Genomic DNA, 27365 nt, shown 5'->3' on the forward strand with positions numbered 1-27365 from the left:
AAAGCTCAGACAATTAATGTCATTCCTACAATGCTAAGGAAAACTTTATAGCAATTGTTACTCCTTTGTCCTTTATGTAAGTGTATGGTGATGGATATAGTCAGAGGCATAGACAAGACCCTGTTTGGGTGAGAGTAAGAATACAAGTATTGGGGGATAGTAGTTCTCTAAAGGTCACAGATCTCTAGATTCTTAGACATATCAGGTAAATGAAGAAGCTGGGAATGTACAAAAATTTGCAATAAATTAAGATTTCAGTCTAAGAGTATGAACATACTGCTCTAGATGAGTTGAGTTTTAGAGATTCATGTGGTGGTTTAAAGGGACACAACACATGTAAAAATGCTTTGAGCAAAGCGTAGAATTTCACCCAAATGTATGGTGTACAGGGGATAAATGAAGAGGAAAGAAAAGATGATCATGTGACTATTAATAGAAAGTCAATAGATGCCTTAACTGGTACTCCCCTTGGGCAAGGGAAGACTCAAACTATTAATCTTGAATTATATACTATCCCACCTTCAACCTACAGGCAAAACAACAAACCACAGTACAGTGGGAAGGCTAAAACAAAGTTCAAGGCCTTGTTTTCCAGTTCTGTCTCCCGTCCCTCACCACTTAGTATCTACTTGCTGTCTAAAGAAGTAAAACTCACCAGGAAGCTTGTAAGGTGGTTGTATCTTGGCCATGTCTTCATGTCTGTGTCTACTTCGCTGCTTCACTGCAAATCTGTGTTTTGGGTTGACCTTCTCTGAGGTTCCCTGGAACTCCAGGGAAGCACTTTTTTGCATGTATCCTTCTTTTTTGGCTACAGAGTATGAAACTGGGATAGAGGGCAGCGGAGAAGGCTGAGTCAGCTGCTCTGGCTTCTTGGTCTTGTACCTTTTCTCACTCTTGTACTTCTGTGGAGAGACTTTCCTCAATCGGACTCCAAAAACATTTTCAACATCAACTTTGCTGGCAGATGAACTTGAAGAGCTGTCACCACTCTGAAGAAATTTCTCTTTAGAGTAAATATCCTCAGAAATGGGTGGTTTCTGGGCAGGAGCAGCAGTGAATTTGCAAAGATTGCTAACAGAAGTTGGGGTGCTCTCACTGAATTCTCCAGAGACACAACTGTATTTCTTGGTTCTCTTTGGAAGAGGTTGGCCTTTTGGTAAGGATTTGCTGCCAGTATTCTTCTCATAAGTGGATTCTTCAGAAGAAGCAATGATGGAACTTGAATAAATGCGTTGATACTTGGTGTTTCCAAAATCCTGATAAGGTTGACTGGGAAGCAGATGCCCTTCAGCATCTCCACATTCTATAGGAATACTCACTGATCCTGTTGATAAAATTGGTGGCTGCAATGTAGACACATTCGACTCTTGAGAAGGCAGACGCTCTCCAGAATTCTTCATATTTTTAGGACAGCTGACAGAAACTGAAGTTATTTCCTGTACATACTCCAACTTCCCTTTGGCCTGGTATAGCTGTCCAGCAGGTGGCTGACTTTTAGACCTGCGCAGCCTCACAGCAACACTCTCAGATCGCGAGCGAACTTGTTGTGGGTCTTTAGGTTTGCAAGATGATTGGGAAGATTGTTTCATAGGCAGCTTCTTCAAAGAAATGTCTCCCTCAAGATAAGTACTCCAATCATATTTGATATCCTCAAGTTTAGGCTTCAACAAAGCTCTGGAAGTACGCCGTGGAGTCATAGAATTCACGTGAGTGGCTCTCTCAATTGCAAGGTTCTCTGTAAAGACTCTCTGTGTCATAAACTTCACAAATGATTGGGAAGGAGCCTTGGAATGCTTTTCTTTATTATTTATATCTTCTTCAGCAGTAGCATTCTCTAGACGTGAGGACATTTCCTGAACTTTAGACCTCTTTGCAGATGGGGTAGGGCATTTGAGAGGCAGTGGCTTCGCAGAAGTACTTCCCTCAAAACTTGAAGTTGTTATTTTCTGGACTCTTTGTTTGATAATGATTCTGGAAGGATTTCTGAAAGGTCTCACGTCCTTAAAAATGCTCTTCTCCATGGCATCACTTTCCTGACTTGAAGAGACTTGTGGCTCAGATTCGGGGTTTATCCATAACTGGGAAGTATATTTGGGAGGCACTGGCTCCATATGATCATTCCATTCTGCAGAAGCTCTCTTGGGACCTGAGACCTCTTTCTTAAGTCCTGATCTCATCGGGGGCTGAGAATGACATCTGTGAGGCTTCTGTTTCACCAATGTGTCTCCTTCCAGTGCATAGCTCTGTTGACCTGCAGGTAATTGTTCCTTGACTGAAGGGTCCACCAATGACTGGAAAAGGTCCTCAGAGCTGCTACCTTGTTCAGAAGTGCTCTCTGATCCTGTGGAGATGGCTTGCTTGCTGACTGATTCCTTCTTTGGCTGACAATGTATTCTGGAAAGTGACGGTTCCTCAGGAATGCACCATGTAGCAGGGAAATGCTCTGAGGATGCATAAATTTGCTCAAATGGAAGGGTCAGCTGTGGCTGTGAAGTGGATCTGGGGGACATTGACTGCACCGGAATGCTAACCTCAGCACCATCACTGTCTGAACTTTCACAGACCTGTTGCTTAAATTTAGGGTCCACCTCTGGTGAGAAGTTGTGCTTGGCATGCATTTGTTCCACATGACAGCTCTGTTGTGTAGATATGCTCACAGGATCTTGGGTCATCTGTGGCTGGAATTTAATATTCACTGTAGGCTGAGGAGGCAGTGGCTCCATCAAAGTGCCACCTTCAATAGAGGTGTTTTCGGGAAAAATTTCTTTGCCTTGAGGATTTGGTAAAGGCTGAGAAAAATGTTTTGAGTGCAGTGGCTCCACCGAAGTAAACTTTTCTATAGCAACACACTCTGTTTTTGAAGGCACATTTTGATAAGCTTTAGATTTCTTCCTAGACTTGGAAAGACATTTAGAAGGTTGAGACTCCTTAGAAGTGACCCCTTCAACATCTGTACTCTCTGGAAGTGAAGAAACTTGTTGCTGCACTTGAGGTTTCACCCCTGACTGGAAATGGTGTTGGGAAGGCCTTAGATCCACTGAAATGCTTCCTTTACAAGTAGGAATTCTTGGTTCTGAGGAGACATGTTTCTGGAGTTGGGGTTTCACTGAAAGCTGAGAATGGTGTTTAGGAGATAGGGGCTCCATAGAAACATGCCCTCCCACTTCAGCATTTGCTATATCTAGACATACTTCTTTCTTGACTTTTGGCCTCACTGAGGAACGCCTGGGAGGCATCATCACAGTGTTCACCTCAGCAGCATGCTCTGAACTTGAAGAAACTTCTTGCTGAGAATGACACCTGGGAGGCAGTGCCTCCATAGAAACAACTTCTTCCAAAATTTCAATTTCTGGGCTTGAGGAGACTTTTTGCTCAACTTTATACCTCTTTTGGTGCTTATATGCCTTTCTGGGAGGCAGTGGTTGCATACAAACGTCCCATTCAGTGGCAAAGCTTTCTGGACTTACAGAGACTTGATGTTCATACTCAGAGCTCATCCATGACTTGGCAGAGTGGCCAGGAGACACTGGACCTTCGTATTGATTCTGCTTGGTAGGAATGGTCACTGAACTGGAGGTTTGTTGCTGAATGGGAGACATCTGCTTTACACAAATGCTCTGCTCTTTAGAAATGCTCTTGGAAACTGAGGGCGTGTCTTTGTCTTTGGGCTGACCCAAGACCTCATGAGGCTGTTCGACAGGCTGGTCTTCCTCTGTGGTGCTGAAATCCTCGGAACTGTTGTACTTTTCAATGTAACTGCTTGATTCTGTGGACACTTCTTTTTCTTCTGAATCCTGTGAATCCTGGACATGGCTTCTGGAAGCCAGCTGCTCTTCAGAGGTGGAACCCATAATCAAACTTTGGGATTTTGAGAATTCTTCCAACTCTTCTAAGGACTGGGAAACATGGTCAGAAGTCATTTCTTCAGAACTCTTATGTTCTTCTGAGGAAAGTTCTGAGTCAGAAGAGGCTTCTTCAGCATCAGATCTGCCCAAGAACTGGGAAGAAGATGCAGGAGACAGCTGCTGATCACTACTGCTCAGTCCCATGTCTAGACTTTCTGATCTGTGGGTGCCTTCTTGATAGTTTTTAGACCTCCATTTGGACTTGGGAAGGTACACAGGAACCAGCTGATCCTCAGAACTCCTCTCATCCTCTGAAGCACTCCTGGAATCTGAAGAGACTACTGCTTCAGGCTGCCCCTGGGATTGGCCTCTGTGAGGCAGCCTCTTTGCAGAGACATTAGCTTCTGCTGTAGTACTTGTCATGCCTGTAACACTTGCTGGGATGGCCTGGCCAACATTTCTGAGAGGCTTTTCTCTTAAGATAGTTGAGGTATCCATGGTTACCTCCTTCTTGTGTTGAACATTTTGCAAACCAAGGCTGGACACTTCATCTTCTGCCTGGCTATGAGAAGGATGCACAGGCACTTGGGCCTCTTCAGCCCCTGTGACAATGGTCTTTGCTTGGGTTGTAGAAAATCTTCTTATCCATGGCAAAAGAAAAGTTTTGTCTTCTTTCTTCTTGGCTCCAGAAGCCTCTTCTTCATTGAGTGATGGTGGATCAGTAACCACAGATGTCACCACTTCTCCGGGTTTGAGTTTTGCTGCTGATGCTCTTTTGACTTCAAAATCTATGCCAGCACTTCTCTTCATAATCCCTTTATCTGAAAGCAACTCCTGAGGAGCAGTACATGCTTGTGGAGTTGTGAACTTCAAGGACAAGCATTCCCTGGCAGTCTTATTGGTAGGTGAGGACTCAGATTTATTGCCCTGGTCATACCCTGGACTGGATTGTATATGGCTTCTTTCTTTGATTTCAAACTCACTTCTTCCTCTCCGTCGACGTTTTCTAGCATTTCCTGATGGTAGTGAGTAGCTCACAATCATGAGAGCATCGGTGCTGGGAGCCTGCTCTGTTGTCTTCTTATCATGAGTCTCACCTATGTTTCTGTGTTCCTGGCTTGAGCATTCTGCATCAAAAGCAAACATGGAAGGAGAATTGTGTGTACTTTAGATTTCCTAAAAGATGAGGGCACTACCCAGGCCTAGTGGGTCTGTTTGCTACCAAATTCCCTGGTATGAAGGACTGGCTATTCAATACACAGGGAGCCTCTAGTTCACTATTAGCTTTAATGGGTTGGACATTTTTAAATCAAAGAGAAATTATAATTCTAAGCCAATTTCAAGGTTGGAATTCTGCCATTAGATGTGAGATACATAATGAAGCAATTTTTTAATTTTTATTTATTTGACAGAGAAAGAGGGAAAGAAAGAGAAAACAGGCATGCCAGGGCCTTCAGCCACTGCAAACAAACTCCAGACGTATGCACCACTTGTCCATCTGGCTAACGTGGGTCCTGGGGAATGAAATCTGGGTCCTTTGGTTTTGCAGGAAAACTCCTTAACTGCTAAGCCATCCCTCTAGCCCATGAGGCATATTATAAACTTATGACAACAAATAACTTTGAGGAAACTCACTGGGACAGAGGCAGGGGAATTTTTTTGGTTATTTTCTGATTCTTATGTTATTTTCTAGTTTGATTTATCTGATCAGTTTGCATATAATGTGGTTCTAGACTTTATTTTTTAGGAACGAGTCAACAGGCATTATCTGGGAATTAGGACCATGGATCTCTTTTCTTCTATCTTCTGCCTTAAGGCAGACATGTGTAATATACACGCAAAGCAATTCTTTGAATATATGCAAAGCAATGCTTGGGACACCTTAGTAATCACACCAGTCTCCATGTTGCAAGTCAAGCACAAGGTAACAGCTATATAGATTGCTCCTTAATCTTTTTAATACTATTTATTTATTTTTTTAATTTATTTTTATTTTAGAGGGAGAATTGGTGTAACAGGACCTCAGTCACTGCAATTGAACTCTAAACGCTTGCACCACCTAGTGAGCATGTGAAACCTTGCACTTGTCATACTTTTGTGCATCTGGCTTATGTAGGAACTAGAGTTGAAAATGGGCCCTTAGGATTTGCAGGCAAGTGCCTTAGCCACTAAGTAATCTCCCCAGCCCATTTTAGTACTTTTTCTAAGCAACTCCGTTTGATCCAGGTGGTAGGTCCCAAGCAGCCCTCCCTCCTTCAATGCCCAGTGAATCTCTAGCACTACCTAGTGATTTCTTATGAAGCACACTGCACTGAGAAAAGCTAGTTGTGCTCTAAATCCTTCACATGGAACATCCTCCAAGGTATCTGCCCGCATAGATATATTGACTCAGTTCTAGTCTCCATATGCAAAAGGGACAATTATGAAGAACCAAATCTGTAAAAGAAACTCTCTCTTAGTCTACCTTCACTCTTCTTCCCTCTATTCCTTTTTCCAAGATGGTTTTTGTGGTTTTGTTTATATTCCTGGGCAAAAAGTTGGCATTAAAGATGGCCCATCTTTGAACTCACATACAAAACTGTTTGTGGCTAAACCATGAGATAACTTTTCACCTTAATTGGTGGAGCTGAATTTTTTGTGTGAAATATTGCTTGAAACTAACTTGCCATTAATTGAAGCTAAAATTCACCCGTCCACACACAATGAATTTCATTCTGGTGTTATTTGTGAGTTGAGAATTGGTTAGATGATGACTTCCAAGAACATCTGCCTGCAGCTGTGCAAGCCCTATTAGCCATAGATGCAGGAACTGGTCTTACTATAAACATAAGACTTTTTTTTTATCTATACTGGTTGGAAAAGTCAACCTTTTTAATACCATGGATTTTTAACCAATTCTATTATCCCTATCAGTTACTGGGTTTTTGTTCTAGTTTTTTTATTAGTTATGTACACAATGTGCATACAGCCACATTGGTACCATCTTTAGCCTACTCCCTGCCCCCTCTCTGAAAGGACCCTCCTCATTGGGGATTGTGGGTCATGCATTGTATGGTTAGCCATCAGTTATGGGGAAGAGGCAATGTCTCTTTGCATAATGTCCCAACTTGTGGCTCTAATAATCTTTCCATCCCCTTTCCCACAATTTTCCCTGAGCCATGTTGGGTTCATTTTTGGTCTACTTCAGTGATGAGGTCTTGGGAGCCTCTGTGTCTCTGGATATCTGGTTTGGTAGGAGTTGAGTGTTCTCTGTGTCTATCTTCTTCACTCTTGGGCTGGTAGCAGGTTCACCAAGAGAGCAACACTCTTGCTTAGTTCCCTGATTACTCTATAGTTTCATCTAAGGCACTGGTGAGGCACAATGAGCTGATTCTCTGTTGTTAAGGAAAAAATGCTGAATGAGAAAAACTAGCTGCACTCTGATATATGGAGTTATGATAAAAATGAGCAAGCACATTAACCTAGGAGGATCAAATACATTTGCAAAGCATCTCTCTGGTTGAAAATTTCTCACAGTAGTGAGACCAATGTGTCCCTCTTTCCCTAAATCTTACACGAGTATCACAATTTAGATGAAGAATCCTGACCTGCACTAGTATTCATCTGAAATTGAAAGCTTGCTGACAACCAAGGGCAGAAGCCTTGGAACATTCTTTTTATAGCTCCTAGTACACTGTGCTGTGTAAGGCAACAAGCAATGTAGGTTTCTGAGTGAAAGTGAACATATGCCAACCTGTGCTGTCTTTAATCTGCTCCTTTTTGTCAGATTCTTTAAGTTTGGTTTCAGTCTTTTCTTCTCTAGAAATCTGTAGGAGGCTCATCTCTTCCTGCTTTGGTTTAACCTAAAACAAGGTAAAGAAAGAGTTGACTCTGACTGACATGCTACTTATCAATCTTTGCAGGAAAAGTCATTCATGCTAGGTGTTGCAGTTACCTTCACATTGATGGGATAAAGCACATGAGCAAAAGCAGCTGGTGAGAGGAAAGTTGTTTATTTTGGCTTCCAGTTCAAGAGGAAGCTTTATGATGCCAGAGGAAATCATGGCATAAGCAGAGGATAGACATCACCTCTTATACAGCAGGTGGAAAACAGCCACAGGAGAGTGAAACAAGCTCTAACACGGGGAAACTGGCCACACCATCTCTAAGCCAGCCCCCAACAACACATCTCTTCTGGCAAGGTTCTACTTCCAAAATTGCCATCAGCTGGACACCAAACATTCAGAACACATGAGTTTATGGGAGACTTCTGGTTCAAACCAACTAGGTTCATAATAATACCAGTAAAGATGGTGGTAACCTAGGGATCATTTTATTTATGAGAAGAGGTTCTTCGGGATCTGGAGTTTCAAATCTCCAGTGACATGCCACCAAATCATTCTAAAATACCTCAGAAACTCTTGAATCCCATCAAAAGGGTATAAATATGGACATAGGATTCTGGGCCTGACAAGAATCAATGCCCCTGGTAACACTAAAAACTCAAATTTTTGTCATTGGGCCATGAGACAATTACAAATACTGTTTGATTTCTGTTCAGAAATTTGTTTTTATTATTGGGAATTTTAATGTATGAACACATTGTAAATTGATCATAATCCCCTCCCATTACTTTCAATTGCACTGCCCCCCACTCCTTTCTCTCATTCCAGTGAATATCCTCCTCTTGCCAAATAGTCTTTCTTCTATTTTGATCTTTCTATTTGCCCTCATCTATGTCAAAATGTTGAGGGGCTCAATACTGGGCAGGTCCTATGGAGTTAACCATAGCCTACTGGTGCTATGAGGTCCTAAATGCACTGGTTATTTCATATCCAAAGGATAGTGCTCCCAAAGCACTCCTCTGTACCCCCTGGCTCTTCTTTCTACTCCCTTTTCTTCAATGTTCCCTGAGCCTTGGAGGGAATGATGGAGATATCTCTTTTAGTGCTGGGCTCTTTTCATTGAAGTGAAAGAATGAACATACTTTTCTAGTCAAAAAATGAAACAGTATTGGAATTCATCATTTGGATGGATGTAACACATAAAAAAAAAAAGAAGAGTTGAGTCCTTATACTGGATTAGTTGAAAATTGGCTTAGTGGAATCAGGTTTTCATATGATTATAGTATAGCTCTGGTAGTGGCAGAGTCTGCTCATTAGTTTCCAGGAATGGCTCATGAAAAACATCTAAATACCCAAGTATTCCTCTCTGTACACCTATTCAAAGTACTTGTGCAAACAAACCACTCAAAATCATTTTTTAATCATTTGTTTTTCGAGTAAATCATGTCAGATAGAATTGGGACCAAACATGTTCTCTGTCATTCACTCACTCTGTAACTCTGGACAAGTTATTTTCTGACTCTTTAGGTCTACATATATAAATTAGGGATCATTAGCCCTACAGGATTGGCATATATAAGAAATCCTAGAGTCAGTGAGAAGATGGAAGATGTTCCTGTGTCATGAATGATTCGAGATCCTTTTATGTTAATCCATGTGTCTGGGAGACAGTCATGCATCCAAAGATGTCCCGGCCTTCTCAGAAGGTATTGTTCAGATCTTTTCTGTTAGGTTATGCAGAATGCTGTGAGAGTCACATGAAGTTTCCCTTAGTAATACCCTGCCTCACAGGTCTTGTGGTGAGGTGTCTAAGTGCATAATGAATGCATTAGGATTGGTACTTAGTAATTAGTCACCTATTGCATAACAATAACCAAGAAGATCATGTCAGGGACTCCAGAAGTCCTTCCTCAGCCTCTAACCACACTACTGTAATTGTTCTCTCAAGCCATACTTTACCCACTCATAGGAGCAATATGCATAAGTTGAAATTCATATTTTAATATACAGTTTATTGCCAAGTATCTTGACAGACTTACAATTGTTGGAAGACTCTTCTTCTTTTTCTGTTTCCGAGGATTTAAGGCTATCTTGTGTCGAGCAGCAGAAGTATCCAGACAGCTATCTGTGGCGACTGATGCCTCAAGACTTGAAAGTTGATGGGAACTCCTTGGAGAAGGCTGAGACTGATCAGGCCCAGATGATGATTCAGAAATACTCTGAAAAGAGAGAGAAGATAAGAGAATGTATTCATATGCTGTCACTGGTCTCAAAAATTTGGCAATGCTTCTTTCTGGCTGAAGAATTCCTAAAGAAATCTTTCATGAATTATTGCCCTATTTTGTCTCCCTTTCTGCTTCATTGGCTCATTAGAGTCAAGCTCCACATTTTGACAAGTTCCCTTATAGAAGAAAGCAAAACACTGGAAGAAGTTTTAGTTTCTCCCCTACTCAGAAAGTATTCAGGGGTGTCCCATTAGCCTCAGGATTAGGACACAACACCTGATGGATTTTACAGGTCAAAATGTTTTCATGTTTCCTTGTCCCATGTCCCTTCTATGTGGCATGAGGGTATCTGGCTGGTAGAGAGGCACTTTATGTGTGAATTTAACCCATTGGTACTCTGGGAAAGTTTGGGGCCATCATTGTACAGTTTGGTGGAGGAAGAAAATCTGGTTGAAAGAGGGCCTTTTGCAAGCTACGTTTTTATAGAGCTCACATTACCTTTATTTATATTTATCATGCATGGGTACAAGACAGATGGTAGGAACCTAAGAAACTGACTTATTTCCAATGAGGTTCTAAATAGAGGCTGTAACCTTGTCATCATTATATCTGGCTCCATCTCCCCAAGCTATTTGATACTAGGCCATCTGGTTGGTTCCTTGGTAGGAGTTTCAAAATAGTCTCATAAGGATGCCTGGACATAGAATTTTCCACACTTCCAAAAGATGCTGCAGAGATCCTTTATTACTAAGAAACTGCAGACTCCTATAGACAAAAGCCACTGCAAAGACCGGGTGTTAAACCATTTCTCTCCTGGGCATCAGTAGTAAGTAAATTATGCAAAGTAAAAGGCATTAAAAAATTTCCCTTTGTGTTTACCCACTAAGTTCTTTTCAAATTAGCACTGTAGAATACCAGGGACCTTTTGGCTAACTACATTTTCCATATGGTTTCCTCTTTCTTATCACCACTTTATGCTAATGCAGAGATAACCTTAGATGCCATCCTGGTTCCAAATATGGTTCTTTTATGGCCTGTGAGTTCAGTGCTTAGGGGCAGAACAGTGCTAATGAGTCAGGCTGATGATAAAAATCCAGCTCACCTTTCTGGATATGATTCTATAAAGGGCTGGAAGAATTCTAGAACTTTCTTGTGGAGTTGACATAGTATGAGGAGTAGCATACCTTTCTTAACTTGATTATGCAAGTATCATCCATAAATTTCTACAATGCCCCTTCCTGATATTATCTATTTGGTTTGTGTCATCTCTTGGAAGTATTCATTGAATGCTCAGTATGAAAGATTATGTCTCTTGCTGTATTGTTTTGAACTTCTTCCTTGCATAAGGGTGGTCTTATAATTTGGGCTTTGAGAGTATAAAATTATATTTATGCCCTATCAACCTCAAATGATATGTCTCCCAGTTGCTTCTATGCACACATCATTTTACCATTTGCTTCTCAAAAAAAACCTTGTTTACCCCCCCCCCCCGAATATTCCAAGCATGTTCCCCACAGTGCCTTTACACATTCTGTTCCTTCTGCTGGGCATGCTATTTCCCCATGCCCATGTGTCCTTGTGTCCTTTAGATCTTGATTCATAAACCACTTTCTTTGGGACTGGGGAAATAGTTTAGTGGTTACTGCATTTGCCTGTGAAGCCAAAGGACCTGGGTCCAATTCCCCAGGACCCACATAAGCCAGATACACAAGGGAGCACATGTGTCTGGAGTTCATATGCAATGGCTAGAGGCCCTGGCATGCCCATTATCTCTTTATCTCTATCTACCTCTTTCACTCTCATGAATAAATAAAATAAAATAAAATAAAATAAAATAAAATAAAATAAAATAAACTACTTTCTCAGTGAGGCCTTTCATGGCCAGCCAATTTAAAATGTTTATCTCTAACATTTCATAGACCTGTTTCTTGCAGTTTTTCTCATTGTCACTTTGTCATGTATTTTACATTTTATTTATTTATACAGTTTATTTTCCATATTCTTCATTACAATTTGAATTCCATGAAGACTTGTCTTTTCCTTATTGGATTTATTTATTTATTTTAATTTTTTTATTAATTTGTTTTGTACTCAGTGAATACAGTCAAGTTGGTACCATTATTAGACTCATCCATGTCCTACCCCCTCCCCTTGGACCTTCCTTGTTGAGGTATATGGGCCATGAAGAATTTTCATTTGCTCTATTGATATCATGTCCCTAGTTCCTGTCTTTAATTTGTAGCAGTTGCTAAAAAAAAGTTTTGAACTTGTGAATTGTGTAAAAAGCTTCTACCAAAGTTTGCTTGTCTGAGATGTTGGAATAGTAAGCTCTCCTATTCCATGTATCATTTTATTATTCAGTATGAGATCTTACTAGCTCCTGGTAAGGGAAGAAGGAAGTCTATGAATCTAGAAGTCACAAAAGGACACCTTGCTTCATATGAAAACTAACTTACAATGTTGAGATATTAGATAATACAAAAGCATTTTCATTCAATTGGTTTTCCAAACTTTTCAATAAATACCACAGATAGCACATAATTTGCCTCAGTGAAACTCATTCTATAGTATAACCCCCAAAAAATATCAGAATCAGCAGAAATCTGGCAATTTCCAGACTGGGTATGAACAGAACAGAGTTTACCCATTCATTCCCAATCACACTCAAAGGCAAGAGTTCACCAAATTTAACATAAACACTAGTCTACTTGTGCTAGTTCCACTCACTGATCTAAACACTGACCGACATCTATCCTTACACATAGACTGAAAATTAGTGAGCAAATCCATCTGACTATGGAGTTTAGAATTCTTATTCAAACCAGCCCCAAAGAGACTCTCTGGTGGGCTCACAGAATACTTTGTGGGTATAGACCATATGTATATTTATGTTGTTCCTGAAACCCACCGGTGGTTTAAATAAATTGTTGCCACACTCTAGAGCTCTGGGCAGTATTTCCCAAGATATTGTTTGTTATGATGTTTAAAAGCACATTGTGGGAACTCTGAGTAAGATGGTGGCCTAGTAACTACACTAAAGCACAGTAGGGAGGATATAAGCAGAAAAACAGCAAAATATACTTCTCTACTAAAAAGTGAAGGTGTATAAGGTATTATCAATCTCAACAGAGAAGCAGGAGAGACCCAGAGTTTCTATCTATTACAGAAGTAGCAAGAACTGGACCCACAGCAGTGTCAGAATGTGTGGCCACCAGGCACTGCCTGAGATGCAGGAGAAACAGGTGGAGAGCTTTTCCATTTACACCAGCCTCCTCGCAAACTCAAGAAACCTGAAGGCCGGGCTGGAGAGATGGCTTAGTGGTTAAGCACTTGCCTGTGAAGACTAAGGACCCCGGTTCAAGGCTTGGTTCCCCAGGTCCCACGTTAGCCAGATGCACAAGGGGGCGCACGCATCTGGAGTTCGTTTGCAGTGGCTGGAGGCCCTGGAGAGCCCATTCTCCCTCTCTCTCTCTCTCTCTCTCTCTCTCTCTGTCGCTCTCAAATAAAAATAAACAAAAAAAAATTAAAAAAAAAAAAAGAAACCTGAAGGTGAAGACAGCAGGCACCAGCTGAGCATCTTGTGAGGAAAAGGCTCTCAAGGACCAGCTACACAGCTCCAGCACAACTTCAGGCACCTTCCACAGCCTATCCTCCCCCAACTTTCAGGTCTTGCAACTACTAGAGACTTGAGGAAGGGAACTCAGCTACACAGCATCCAGCACAGGTGATCAGAGCAGCAGACCCACCAACCCAGCCAGCATAGTTGAGTCCACAGAGCAGTAAAGAGGAACCCAAGTGGACATGCAGCATAGCTGAGACAAAAGCCATCCGAAAAGGTAAGAGGGCCTACTTTGACTGGGTCAGTACCAGCCACAAAGCCTAGTATACAGGCCTGCATTTGAAGTGCTAATTGCACCTTCCATGTCAGGGCAGGTTATGTGTTAGATATGATTGATATCTGACTTTGCCATTCTTTTTTATTTATTTATATTTATTTTAAAGATACCAAGAGAGAAAGAGAGACAGAGGGGGAGAAAGAGAGAATTGGCATGCCAGGGCCTCAACCACTGAAAACTCTAGGCACTTGTACCACCTAGTGGGCATGTGCAACCTTGTGCTTGCCTCACCTTTGTACATCTGGCTTATGTGGGATCTGGAGAGTTCAATATCATTGGCCCAGAAAGCCAAATGTTGCATGTTCTCTCTAATATGTGGATCCTAAGTACAAACGTTTAGACTTGTATGTGAGAGGGAGTAAAAATCAGTAGGAGAGGCCAGTAAGCTATAAAGGGGCTATAAGGGAGGGAGGAAAGGGTAGGACTTAAAGGGATAGTGCTATATATGTGTTCGTAGATAAACAGATTACTGGGGGTGCAATGTCCTAGGTGAGGTCATGGGAAGAGATTGAGTAAAGGAAGGGTGGGGGATGTTAATCAAAATCTAAGAGGGTATGAATAAGTCATATGTAAACCTACTTTTCTGGACAATGGCACATTACAAGCCATAGATTGTTACTAGAAAAATTTCAGTGCCAGCAATGGGGTTTTACCATCTATTTCTGGTGGGAAACCAAGAGCCTTGGCAATAGCTTGTAATGTTTTGGGGCATCAGGCACCTCCCTGGCCAAACAACGCACTAGAAATAGATGGTAAAACCCTATTGCTGAAGAATCCACATGGCTGGGCTTCAAGGTCACTGAGAAATCAAAGCTGGAGCTGAGCTGAAAATCTCTCTGTAGTTCAGCTGTAAGAAACCTGGAGAAAACTGCACCATGTGAAGCCCTATGGGAGACAGAAGTCATCAGTGGTGAAAGCAGTGGATACTGCAAGCCTTAAGTTTGGCCAGCCAGGCCAAGTGACCGAATGGGTGCAATAGCAGCATGTCTATTGCAGGGGAAACCAACTGTTCTCTAATTGGACTGGAGGCCCACTCCATGGGAGGGAAAACATGTCTGGTACTGAAAACCTAATCAAAAGTTTATGGCAGGGGAAGTCATGAGCCCTATAAGTATAATACCTGTTGCTGTCTGGCTAAATGTATAAATTACGCTCACCAAATTTCCTTGTAAGCACTTTACTTAATGTTCATACCCATAAATTAATTCTACTCTCACTTTTAGTTAGAGAAGCTTCTCTTTTCAGGTAGTGGTGACCATTGGGATGACCCAAAAGGCACCATATTGCTGAGAAGTGACAGACGAGTGTTCCTCACTTAAATATCTCTATCATATCTTCCAAGGGTTAGGGTCCATTGTGAAAGAGGTGGCGAAATGAATATAAGAGCCAAAGGAAGGGTAGGACTTCTTACAATGCAATTGTTCAGAGACAAATTGGCCTTGATATCTATGACCTTACACTACCTAACACTATCTTCACAAGACCCTCATAAGAGGAGGAAAAGTTGATGACATCAAAATAAAAGAGAGACTACTGGAGAGGAGGAGGGGATATGGTGGAGAGTGGATTTGTGAAGGGAAAAGTGGAAGAGGGGAGAGAATTATCATGGTTTATTACCGGTAATTATGAGAGCTGTCGATAAAAAGTTTAAAAATAAAAATAAAATGATTGAAACCTGAATAAAGCACATTATGGAACATCTGTGAGGAAAATCAAATTGAATGCCTTCCTGGCATGTCTCAGGACAAAAAGTGAATGATGAAAAAAGGACTCAATTTTCTAACTCTCCTTCACTCACTTCCTCAACTGCACCCCTTCTCTACTCTGTGAGAGTTAACATCCATGTATTCAATCTTCACAATATTAAGGAGGGCAGAGATATTTTAAAGAGGGAATTGAATACTGACATTCTTCCCATGGAAGAAACCTGGTTTGGACTTCATGCAAATTGAAGCGATCTTTGCACTAGTTACATGGGGCAGGGAGTGGGGTTAACACTCCTTTGCTATTAGTTAAGCCAAGGGAGTTCTTTGGAAAAGTAAAACACATTTTAATTCATTTTATCCTTCTGTCTAGTATCTAGACCCAGTGCAAAGTAATCCAGTCAATAATGCCCCCCTTTCATCATCTTTTTGATGGCTTCCTTTTCCATTGTATGTTATCAGAGCTTCTCCCTCTTCCATTACTGTTGATTAAATGGACACTTGAGATGGGATATAGAACAGTTTGGCTGGCTTTTTTGGAAAGAGGAATGTCCTAAGTGTTATGTACTCAGTGGCTGTGTGTAGTAGTGCATATGTACAAGGACTACTAGTCCCCAGGCTAGCTAGGGCTACATGGTGAGACTTGTTTCCAAAGGTGGCTAAAAGATACCAAGTTTCATCAAGCATTTGGAAGGCCATTTCCCTCAGGAAAAATATACTCGCAACTGTCCTGGAGGATATGACATGGGTGACTGGGGAGACAGGATCTATGTGAGCTATTAAGACAAGTCTGGGAGAAAACAAACCCAAGGTAAAAATTCTCAGGTCCTGATTGATAATGTATTTTCCTCTTCTGCCAGTAAGAGGCACATCTGAGAAGCAAAAATAAATAAATAAGCTAGTGAAGTTTCCTGAGGTGGAGATTTTGTCCTTGTTTAGTCTGACTTTTATATTTGGGTGCTCTTTTATTCTCCTTAGTTTTCTACTTGTTGCCCGGTGAGAAGGTGGTAAGAATTGGGTTTGTGGGGAGGCATTTGAAGATGTAAGAGTTAGGGGCCATGATTGACAAGCAAACTCATCTATGTGTTAAAGAATCATTGACTCCAGACCAGCTTATCTGGCTTGGCTGGTGATGAGAGCTGCTCTTCGGGATGTTGCTACTCCTGCCATTTTTCCTCTTAGGTACACCACTGTAAATTAATAAATCCTTGAGCAAATTGCTATTAAAAACACCAAAACTTTCATGCCTGGGGATGGCAGGATTTCATTATAATACTAATACCAAAGACTAGACATCCTATCTGACAGCCAAGTACCTTAACCTCTATTAACCTGACTCAGCTCCATGCTATTTTTATGGGGAGGTTGTTTTGGATTTTGAGACACAAATGTCCACCAATGGATGACTAGATAAACAAAGTACAGTATATACATGCAATGAACTACTACTCAGCAACGAACAAGAATGAATTTTGATACATACTATAATATCGTGAGACTTAAAAATATTATACTAAGTGAAATAAACTATATAGAGTGCACATATTATTTGATTATATTTGTATGAATAGGAAAACACAGGTACAATAATCACTTTAGCTGTTGTCAGGAGTTGATAGAAGATATAGTTGAGTCACTGCTTAACAGGTACTGGGTTTCCATTTGGGAGAACCACACAATTCTGGAGCTACTGATGATGGTTAAGCAACATTGTGGATGAATGTAATTCCATTAAATAACACACTTTAAAAATGGTTAAAATAGCCAACTTTATGTTAGTTATATTTTCCCACAGTATAGAAAAGTGTTATTTGATCTGATCCTTCTACTAAGTCAGACTACCCATCCCAATCCATGTGATTTATGGACATTATTCAAAAAATGCTTATAGTTATAACCCAAATCCATAAGTTAATGATCTTCCATCTACCCACTAACAGTCTGGGCTTTAATTTTAGTCCAAATCCATTTCTTGACAAGTGTAACTAAAAGTTGTTTTTCTTTGTAGAGTCTTTTGCTCAGTGCTGGGGATTGAACCCACGGCCTTATAAATGCTAAGCAAATGCTATACCACTGAGCTACATTCTAAGCCACCTTCATAGGATCTTTTTTAAAATGTGTATTTATATTATTTTGTGTGCTTGTGAGGGTGCATGTTTATGTGGATGCATGTGTACTTGTTTGTGGGTGCATGCCAGAGGACAATCTCAGGTGTCATTCCTGCAATACTGGCCACCTTGTTTTTGAGACAGTCTCTCATTAGCCACATATTCACCAAACAGGGTAGATTGTGGGACAGTAAGCACCAGGAACCTGTCTGTCTGTGCCTCTCCAGTGCTAGGACTATAAGCATGTACCATGAAAGCAGCCTGTTATATGGCTACAGGGAATTGTACTCAAGTCCTCATGCTTGTAAAGCAAGCACTTCTCTAACTGAACTATCTTTTTTTTGGGGGGGGGGTTTGTCGAGGAAGGGTCTCACTCTAGCTCAGGCTAACCTGAAATTCACTATGTGGTCTCAGAGTGACCTCGAACTTGCAGTTATCCTCTTACCTCTGCCTCCCAAGTGCTAAGATTAAAGGCATGCCCCACCACACCCGGCTTGAAATATTTGTAGTGTGCTGTTGGATTCAGATTGATGGTATTTGTTTGTGTATATGTGTGAGTGTACATGTGTGCTCAGGTACACATATGTGTACATGGATGTATTGGCCAGAGGGTAACCTCAGGTGTCATACTCAAGAACACTATTCACCTTTTCTGAGACAGGATCTCCTCTCATTGGTCTGGAACGCACCAGTCAGACTAGACTGGCTGGCCTACAGGCCCCAGGAATCCTCCTGTCTCTGCAAACCCAGATAACAGGTGCATGCTATTATGTTCAGCAGGTTTTTATGTAGGCTCTGGGAATCAAATTCAGGTCCTCATTCTTGCAAAGAAAGCACTTCACCCACTTAGCCATCCCCCCCCCAGGCTCCTTCAAACAGTTTTTAACATCAAAATAGATATATGGGGCTGGAGAGATTGCTTAGTGGCTAGGGCAATTGCCTGAAAAGCCTAAGGACCCAGGTTTGATTTCCCCCACCCCCCCACACACATAAATCAGATGCACAAGGAATCGTATGCTTCTGGAGTTTGGTTGCAGTGGCTGTAGGCCCTGGCGTGCTCATTCTCTCCCTCTCTATCTACCTCTTTCTCTCTATATAAATATATATCTATAAACAAATAAATATTTTAAAAATAGATTTTGGGGCTGGAGAGATTGCTCAATGGTTAAGGCACTTTCTTGCCATCCTAGTGACCCAGATTCAATTCCCTAGCACACAGTGCACAGTGGTGTATGCATCTGGAGTTCATTTGCAATGGCCAGCGGCCCTGGTGCACCATTTTTGTTCTCTTTGTCTCTCACTCCTTGCAAATCAATAAGTACTTTTAAAAATACAGTTCTATTCTGAATGGCTAATTATGTTCATAAATTATGTTACTCTTTTCTTTTAGCTACCAACATTAAGTGTTCTAAATCCTACATAACTCTAATAGCCCTTCTAAATTCCACAACAATTGGTTAAGTTAAACACAAACTAGTTTGAGAATAGAAGTGTTGATATGGGTTCAATCTACTAATTTTCAAAATTTATAAATGTTTATTTAATTGTGGGGGGTGTACCAGGGCCTCTTCATGCTGAAAACAAAGTCCAGTTGCTGTGCCACCTTTTACATCTGCCTTACATGGGTACTGGAGACTTGAACTCAGGACAGAAGGTTTTGCAAGCAAAAAAAACCACTGAGCCACCTTTCTTGCTTGAATTTTCCAATTGTTAATGGATATCTTTTGGTTAGAAAACCTAAACATATCACATACCTGACTCCAAATTATACTACAAAGTCATACTAATAAAAACATCATGCTACAGGCACAAAAGCAGACATATAGATCATTGGAACAGAATAGAAGGTCATGGCCTTAGTTCAAGCAAGTACAGCTTCCTAATCTTTGACAAAGAAGCCAACAATGCACACTGGAGAAAAGACAGCATCTTTAACAAATGATGCTGGAGAAATTGGATACCAGACCCACTACTCTCACCATGAACAAAAATCAACTCCAAATGGATTAAGGAGCTCAATATAAGACTTGAAACTCTAAAATGATTGGGGGAATAGGAAGAACTCTCAAAGGTATAGGAATGGAGAAAGGCTTTCTGAATAGGGCCCCAGTAGCTCAGGAAATTAAATACTCAACAAGTGGAAGCTCATGAAGCTAACAAGTTTTGTATAGCAAGCATACCATAAACAGAGCCAACAGACAACCCACAGAATGGGAGAAAATCTTCACAAGCTATATCTCTGAAAGAGACCTAATATCTGAATCTACAAAGAACTCAAAAAAAACTAAGCAGTAAAAATTCAAACAATCCACTGAAAAAGTGGGACAGAGAACTGAATAGTGAATTCTCAAAGGAGGAAATACAAATGGCCAGTACTCATTTTTAAAAAATGTTCAACATTGCTTGTCATCAGAAAAATGCAAAAATCAAACAACTTTGATATTCCATCTTACTCCAGTGAAGATGGCAATCATCACAAAATCAAATGGCAACAAATGTTGGTGAGGCTGTAGGGGAAAGAGGATCCCTTATTCATTGCTGGTGAGAATGCAAACTGGTAAAACCACTATGTAAAGCAGTATGGAAATTTCTGAAAAGATGAAAACTGATTGACCATCTGACTCAGCTCTTCCACTCCTAAGTATCTACCCTAAAGACTCCACACTCTACTTCGGAGATACTTGCTCAACCATGTTTATTACCACTCAATTCACAATAGCTAGGAACTGGAATCAACCCAGAAGCCCATTGACTGATGAATGGGTAATGAAGACGAGGTACATTTGCACAGTGGGATTCTACTCAGCAGTAAGGAAAAAAAGAAATAATGAAATTCACAGGAAAAATGGATGGTCTTGAAAAATACTATCTTAATTGAAGTCTAAGAAAGACAAATGTCACACACATTTTATCTCATATGTGGCTCTTAAACTAGACCAGAGAGTTTTATAAAATGGAAAGAGCATAAGGACTATGGCCATGTAACTAGAATGAAACCATGAAAAAGAGGAACCAGGGAGGGAGGTGAGGAGTAGATACCAGACAAACCAGTACAGGGAAAGAATATTGGGGTGGGATGATGGGAGTGCATCAAGGAAAGGGAGGGTGGGAAGAGAAACTACACAAAATCAAAAAAATAAAGCAGTTAGCATAATAGAAATCTTCCTCCTGGAAACTAGTATGTGAGATAGAATCCCCAATTGAGGGTGGTAGATAGACCAGACCAAAATGCCCAGTAGAAGGTGAAGAAACCTTAATCCTTAAGCCATGAGCTCTGGCTTGTGGATCTCTGGGCCAGATCTTGGTTAACCCCAAGAGAAAGCAGTTGGCTTATGTTAAAAATCAACTAGTAAAATAGAAACATATATGTCAATCTGCCCTTTTGTGCCAACTGACATTTTCATATAGATAGGCATCTATCAAGCACTACTACGGGACCTAACCTTCGAAATTGGTGAATTTAAGGGTGCATAGGATTTGTCTCATATTTTTAATGCTATTTTAATTTTCATAAAATAATTGAACATATCCACATACATACTTATTTTTGAAATAATGTCTTCCATTGTTTGTAAGGTAAATGGTCATTATTTGATTTGGAGAACTGAATGGAAAATGTACACCACCATGCAATCAAAAGCAAAGAAGAGCGGTTCCTTCCCCACCCAAATAAACATTCTGACCTTTCCCCTAGTTTTGAGCCATGACAAGAGAAACAAGACCACAAAAAAGAACTTATGACTTTGGTCAGTGTCCACCCTTGAGCCTGTCCCTTGAGACTGGGCTAGTAGTCACCTTCTTTGACATCGATGCACGGTGGATTAAAGACTTCTTTGGTGGACTCTGTAGTGCCTTATCATCAACAGAGGTGTTGCCTGAGTCCACAGAGGTTCTCTCAGATCGAATAACAGGTGGGCTGATGCTGGGTTTGCATGAACGCAGAGATGGTAACTTCAAAGGGGAAACAGAAGGAAAAAATTATAAATTGTGAGCTCTCCCATCAGCTACTGGTGCTGTCTTGTTCAGTAACAGGTGAAGGAACTAAGAACCCAGAAAGAAGAGAAAATATATACCTAGGAAAGAATCTTCTACCTCCCTTCCTTTATATTATTTTTCCTCCCTTCATTTATAATATCTACTGAAACCAAAGACTATTATTTAGCTTCTGGTTTGCTGTATATCTCTGCAAAGCCTCAAGAAAAGAGATTTCAAACTGCTTACGTGATAAAAACCAGAATCGTGATTTTTTTTTTTTCTTGGTGATGTTCACTATACATCTTGTTTCCTTCTGATCTTTGTTATAATTTAGGTCATGTTTTTGGAGTCCAAAGACAGAGGTGAATGTTTGGATTATTATCTGAAATTGGCATCGAAACTATAACTCCGTATATTTTGTTCATGGAATTTTCTGGGAAAAATATTGACTAGGTTGGTTGCTTGTCCCAATCATATCAAGGCTTATTTTTTTCTAGGATTTTTCAAGAAAAATCTAGAGGCCTAAGGCTGGGGATATGACTCCATAGTACAGCTCTTGTTCAGCAGGTGTGATGCTCTGGGTTTGAGCTTCAGCATCATAAGAATAAATGAATAAATTAACAAGTAAATAAGTAAATAACACCTACAAAGCAAATCTTAGTTTCCTAAGAGAATAAAAATTGTTCATAAAAAATTGAAAAACATGTTCACTTGGGTTTGGGTGGGGGTGGATTCAGCAGATAAGTTAATTTCCAGCTCATGACCTTCAAAGCATTGGTTCTTTCAAAAGTGCTCTTGATGTGACTCCTTAATTTCATCTTTAACAAATACTGAAGGAACATCTACAGTGACCTATGTTGATTCTAAACTGTGTTGATAATAATGTGCATAATAATTCTTTTCTCTTCCAGCCAACATGCATGTTTCTTGTTATAGGCTTGCTTGTCATAGGCTCTGTTCACCTCAGGACACAGAGCCTCAATGCTGCAGCCAAAGAAAAGGGGTCACAGTGGAGGTCTGCCAGAGTTTCACCACTTCAGTACTGCTGAAAATGGGCCACCAGTTCTCTCTTATTACAATCAGCCTCCACTGGGGACTGTTGGAAAGAGACTACATAGACAACCCAAGTTCAGCTCTAACTAACCTAGCCCAGCTCTAAAAATAAAAACTGCAAATAATGACATACAACTTTTACTAGGGCTTATAATGTGCCAGGCAGGGATATTTCTCCATATATGTGTCTCATTTAAGCATCGGCATTCTTTAAGCTATTAACTAGGTCCATTTCACAGAGGGCCCTAATTCTCCAAGTGGCAGGGCAAGCCCTTAAGAGGTTTACCCAGATTGATAGTTCAGTTGTGTGTGTGTGTGTGTGTGAGAGAGAGAGAGAGAGAGAGAGAGAGAGAGAGAGAGAGAGAGAGAGAGTTTGTATGTATGTGGGTGCATGCATGTGTATGGGTACATGTACACATGTGTGAACATGCATGAGTAGACAAGAGGTCAACATAGGAAATCTTAATTACTTTCTGCCTTGCTTTTTGTGACAGGGTCTCTCTTATGAAGCCAGAGCTCACTGACTGGACTATACAAACTAGCCAGCAAGCCCCAGGAATCCTCCTGTCTCTACTTTCACACTGCTGGGACTACAGATGTACCCAGATTTTACATGACTGCTGGGCATCTAAATTCAGGCCCTCTTGCTTGTTTGGCAAGCATTTTACCCAATGAGTCATCTCTTCAGACTCCAGATAGCTTGTGTTTTTAACCATTATGAACTCTTTGTTTCCTAACTATAAGAAACAGGAAGGAGAAGTCATATACTGAAGGCCAAATAGGATATATAAGGGCAACAACAAGGGGCTGAAGAAATGGCGCAGCAGTTAAGGTACTTGCCAGCAGAGCCTAATGACCTAGGTTCAATTCCCCAATTCCCATGTAAGCCAGAAGTACAAAGTGGCACATGCATCTGGAGTTCCTTTGTAGTGGCTAGATATCTTAGCATGCCCATACTTGCACTCGCTCTTGCTCTGTCTCTCTCTCTCTCTCTTTCTCACTCTTTCTCTGCCTGTGTCTCTCTGCTGGCAAATAAATAAATAAAATATGTTTTCAAAAATAAAGGCAACAACCAGAGGCAATAGCAGGCCTGCTTCTTATAAAAAGAGCTGCAGAGGGAGAGTTGAGCCTGACAGCAGAAAGAAAAGTGACTTTGTAGTCTTAATTTCCAAAATGAGAAGCTCAATTTGATTCGATAGTAGGAAGATGGTAATAATATGCTCTCACATCTTAACTATTTGTGCTCAAATAAAGACAGCATTAAATGTCTCAAAGAGTCACCTAAGCACACACATGCCTAACACTTCAGACAGAGAATCAGGTGAATAGCCAGCAGGGAATAACTGGAACAATCTTGGTATTTCTGGAACAACTGTATACCTATATTTCCTCCCTCACAATCACCTAGCTGCTAATGAATGTCACTTATAATACATTAAGAAACTTGCTCTTGGGGCTGTGGAGATTGCTCAGTGGGTAAAGTGCTTGCCATATAAGTATGAGGACCTGAGTTTAAATCCCCAACACCCATGTAAAAACGGGTTGTGGTGCTACATGCCTATAATCCCAAAGCTAGGGAGGTAGAGATAGGAGGGTCCTTGGGGTTTGCTTGTTAGTTTCTCTGTCCAAATTGTTCAGTGAGAGACCCTTCAAAATAAAAGAAGGTGGAGAGTGATAGGGGAAGATATCCAACATCAGTCTCTGACCTCTCTGCCCATACATGCACCCATATGCACACACATCATATCTATCTATCTATCTATCTATCTATCTATCTATCTATCTACCTACCTACCTACCTATCTATCTATCTACCTACCTATCTATCTATCTACCTACCTACCTGCCTGCCTGCCTATGCCCCTGCCCTTTGAAGAGAGACCCAGGCACTGATCTAGATTGTAAGTAGCCCTTTGTGTCAGGACCCTTGTTTGGTTTGGTTTTGCATTTGGTATTTGCTTTAGTTTAGTTTAGTTTTGTTTTGAGACAGGGTCTCATGATGTAACTCAGGTTGACCTAGAATTCACTATGTCATGTAATCAGTCCTCATAGTTGTGCCTCAGCCTCCTGAATGATGGGTGTACAGTGTGTGCCACCATTCCTGGCCACTGGAGTCCTTGGCTTAATGCTATCAACTATCTTGCATTTAGAGTTGTCACCTTGGCACTTGAGGAAAGTTTACAATAAAAAGATCAATATGATTATTGGTGACTTATAAACACCTACTATATTCCGGCTAAAGTTACAAGAGTGGGGCCCATACCAAACATTTAAGAAAACTTGTCTACAGGCTACTAAGGTTTTCCCTATGCCCTTCATAGTGAGAAGTAATGGCACCCAGTCTTCTCAAAATTCAACCTCTGTTATATGAGTTTCTCAGTTACTGAGATAGAGAGGAGAGAAGGAATGAGGAGTACAGGAAACAGGTTTGTTCTTTCCAAATTAAAAAATAAGCTATGACACTTGATCATGGCCACGATGGAGAAAAGAATGTACCTACAGAGGCAAGTGAAATCTGGTGTTGATCTTTCAAAGTGAAGATTGAAAAGTAGAGTTGTGGCTTTTCTTGCAAAGTGCAAGAGGGAAACAACATGCTAATGCTAGAGCCAGCTTTCCACGCACAGACCAATGTCTTTGGTGATTATTTTGGTGTTGTCTTCTCTGCCTTTCATGGTTCATGGACCCAACAGAATTTGCATACACTGTACTAAACCAGAGCAACCCATGGGAAGTCTTCAGAAAATATGTAAGAAATAAACCCCCACTTATTTTCTGTCAAATGGGAAAAGGTCTCCTTGTGTTGTCTTCCCACAGGAATTTTTGGACATATCCAACCCATAACTGAGAGAAGATCTGCTAAGGAATGACTCTCTGCCTGTATTACCAACTCCATCAAAAATATTTCTAACTAGGAGTGGTGGTGCATACCTTTAATCCCAGCACTCAGGAGGCAGAGGTAGAAGGATCACCAGGAGTTCAAGGCCAACCTGAGACTACATAGTGTATTCCAGGTCAGCCTGAGCTAGAGTGCAACCATACCTCAAAAAAAAAAAATTCTAGAGCAGAGATCCAGAAGTGTCTCACTGAAGAGCGGATGCCTCCTATAAGTTTAGGATTGGCTGGAGGTACATACTGTGCACATACTAGCTTATTGGAGCTGGAGGTGCCCCTTTAGGAAGATGTGAAGAAGATGAGCTTATTATGACATGATGAAAAGACCATGGCATTGGAGATTAACACACCTGAATTTTATAAGTCTACACATTTATAAGTCAAAAGCTTAATAACTAAATGATCTTGAATGATTTCTTTAACTTTTCTGAGTCTTCACTCTCCTCATAAGAAACTCTTTGAGGGCAATACTAATATTATAGCTATCAAATATAGATGAAAAAGAAAGGCTCAGAGAGGTTAATCAACTAGCACGTGGTCTTATAGATAGCAAGGAGCAGAACAAGAATTCAAGCATAGATCTATCTGTCTGAATTAGCTGTCGTGCTTTGTACAATTCCACTCTATTACCTCAGTGATCTTGGAGCCTGCTATCTGGACTCCACTTCTGGATTTACTTGGACCCACAGCTTCACCCATAGCTGCAGATAGAGCTGCCTGCACATCAGGCACCAAAGCTCTAGGCAGAGTTCTGGAAGCAGATATCTGTGGGAGAGAGAGAAAAACTTAAGGGTTGGTATGCTAGCATATAAATAGCCAGGCATGGTGGCACATGCCTTTAATCCCAGCACTTGGAGGGCAGAGGTAGGATGATCACCATGAGTTCGAGGCCACCCTGAGACTCCATAGTGACTTCCAGGTCAGCCCGAGTTAGAGTGAGACCCTATCTCAAAAAAACGAAAAAGAAAAAAAATATAAACAATAATAAATAGTGGATTGTCCACTAGCAAAATAATGTAAGTTTTCTTTGGGATGGTTAAGATAATACAGTAATAGCAATCAACACTATGTTGGGCATGTTATCTGTTTCTGCACATATTTTATACATTTTTGTTATCCAATGCTTACAGTATCCCTGTAGATTAGAGTCAGATGATAAGCAAGGGCAAATCCCTCCCTCCGTTGATAAGGGGGCAGGATAGAAGAGCTGTAGACTAATTAGCATTCAAGACCACTGTTACCTGCAAAGGTCTGCCTCTCTGGGAGTCCATAGTGAGGTGCAGCTTACTTGATGATCTTTCAAATTCAGATCCCAATATAAAGATGCTATCATGGGACACAGCTTTGGCCCCCATGCTCATGTTTATGGGCCTGCACAGAAAATAAAGGCCTTGTAAAAGCAACCCAAGGGCCATAAGAACAATATTTTCACAATATGCCCTGCCATAGATACATCAGAGCTCAGGAATGCACACATGCAGACATAGAAGGGCGTCTATGAGATATGAAGTGTGGGCCCAATAATAATGTACACATATATTACATACATATAAAGTTTATGTTCAAAGAAAAAAGTCTGGAAGCCAAAAAGTCAGTAGCTTTCATATATTCAAACAATGAACTAATTGATAAAGAAGTCAAGAATAATAACCAATCACAGTAGCCCCCATAAAATAAAGTACCTGGAAATAAATTTTCCAAGGATGTGAGATGCTTTCTGCAGGTGGATATTCAGTTTTTCTAACTCCATTTGTTGAAAAGGCTATCTTTTCCTTTGCCAGTGTATGTTTTTGATGTCTTTGTCAAAATTAGCCATAGCTTTGTTAGTTTCTTTCTGGGTCTCC

At 40.7% G+C, this 27365-nt stretch overlaps 1 protein-coding gene across 1 annotated transcript in view; it reads right to left on the reverse strand.

Annotated features, from left to right (window-relative positions):
• Positions 1 to 26876, reverse strand: part of Kiaa1210 (KIAA1210 ortholog) — a 33445-nt gene extending 6569 nt beyond the window's left edge. Inside the window, exons 1-6 of the mRNA XM_045139931.1 lie at positions 26763 to 26876; positions 26152 to 26286; positions 21397 to 21552; positions 9709 to 9888; positions 7579 to 7687; positions 656 to 4972 (exon numbers count right to left, since the gene is read on the reverse strand). Of these exons, the coding sequence (XP_044995866.1) occupies positions 656 to 4972; positions 7579 to 7687; positions 9709 to 9888; positions 21397 to 21552; positions 26152 to 26286; positions 26763 to 26876 (5011 nt within the window). The remainder of the gene's footprint in view (positions 1 to 655; positions 4973 to 7578; positions 7688 to 9708; positions 9889 to 21396; positions 21553 to 26151; positions 26287 to 26762) is intronic.
• Positions 26877 to 27365: the final 489 nt, after the last annotated feature.

Source organism: Jaculus jaculus, chromosome X (genome assembly GCF_020740685.1).
Source record: "Jaculus jaculus isolate mJacJac1 chromosome X, mJacJac1.mat.Y.cur, whole genome shotgun sequence".
Classification (NCBI taxonomy): Eukaryota; Metazoa; Chordata; class Mammalia; order Rodentia; family Dipodidae; genus Jaculus; species Jaculus jaculus.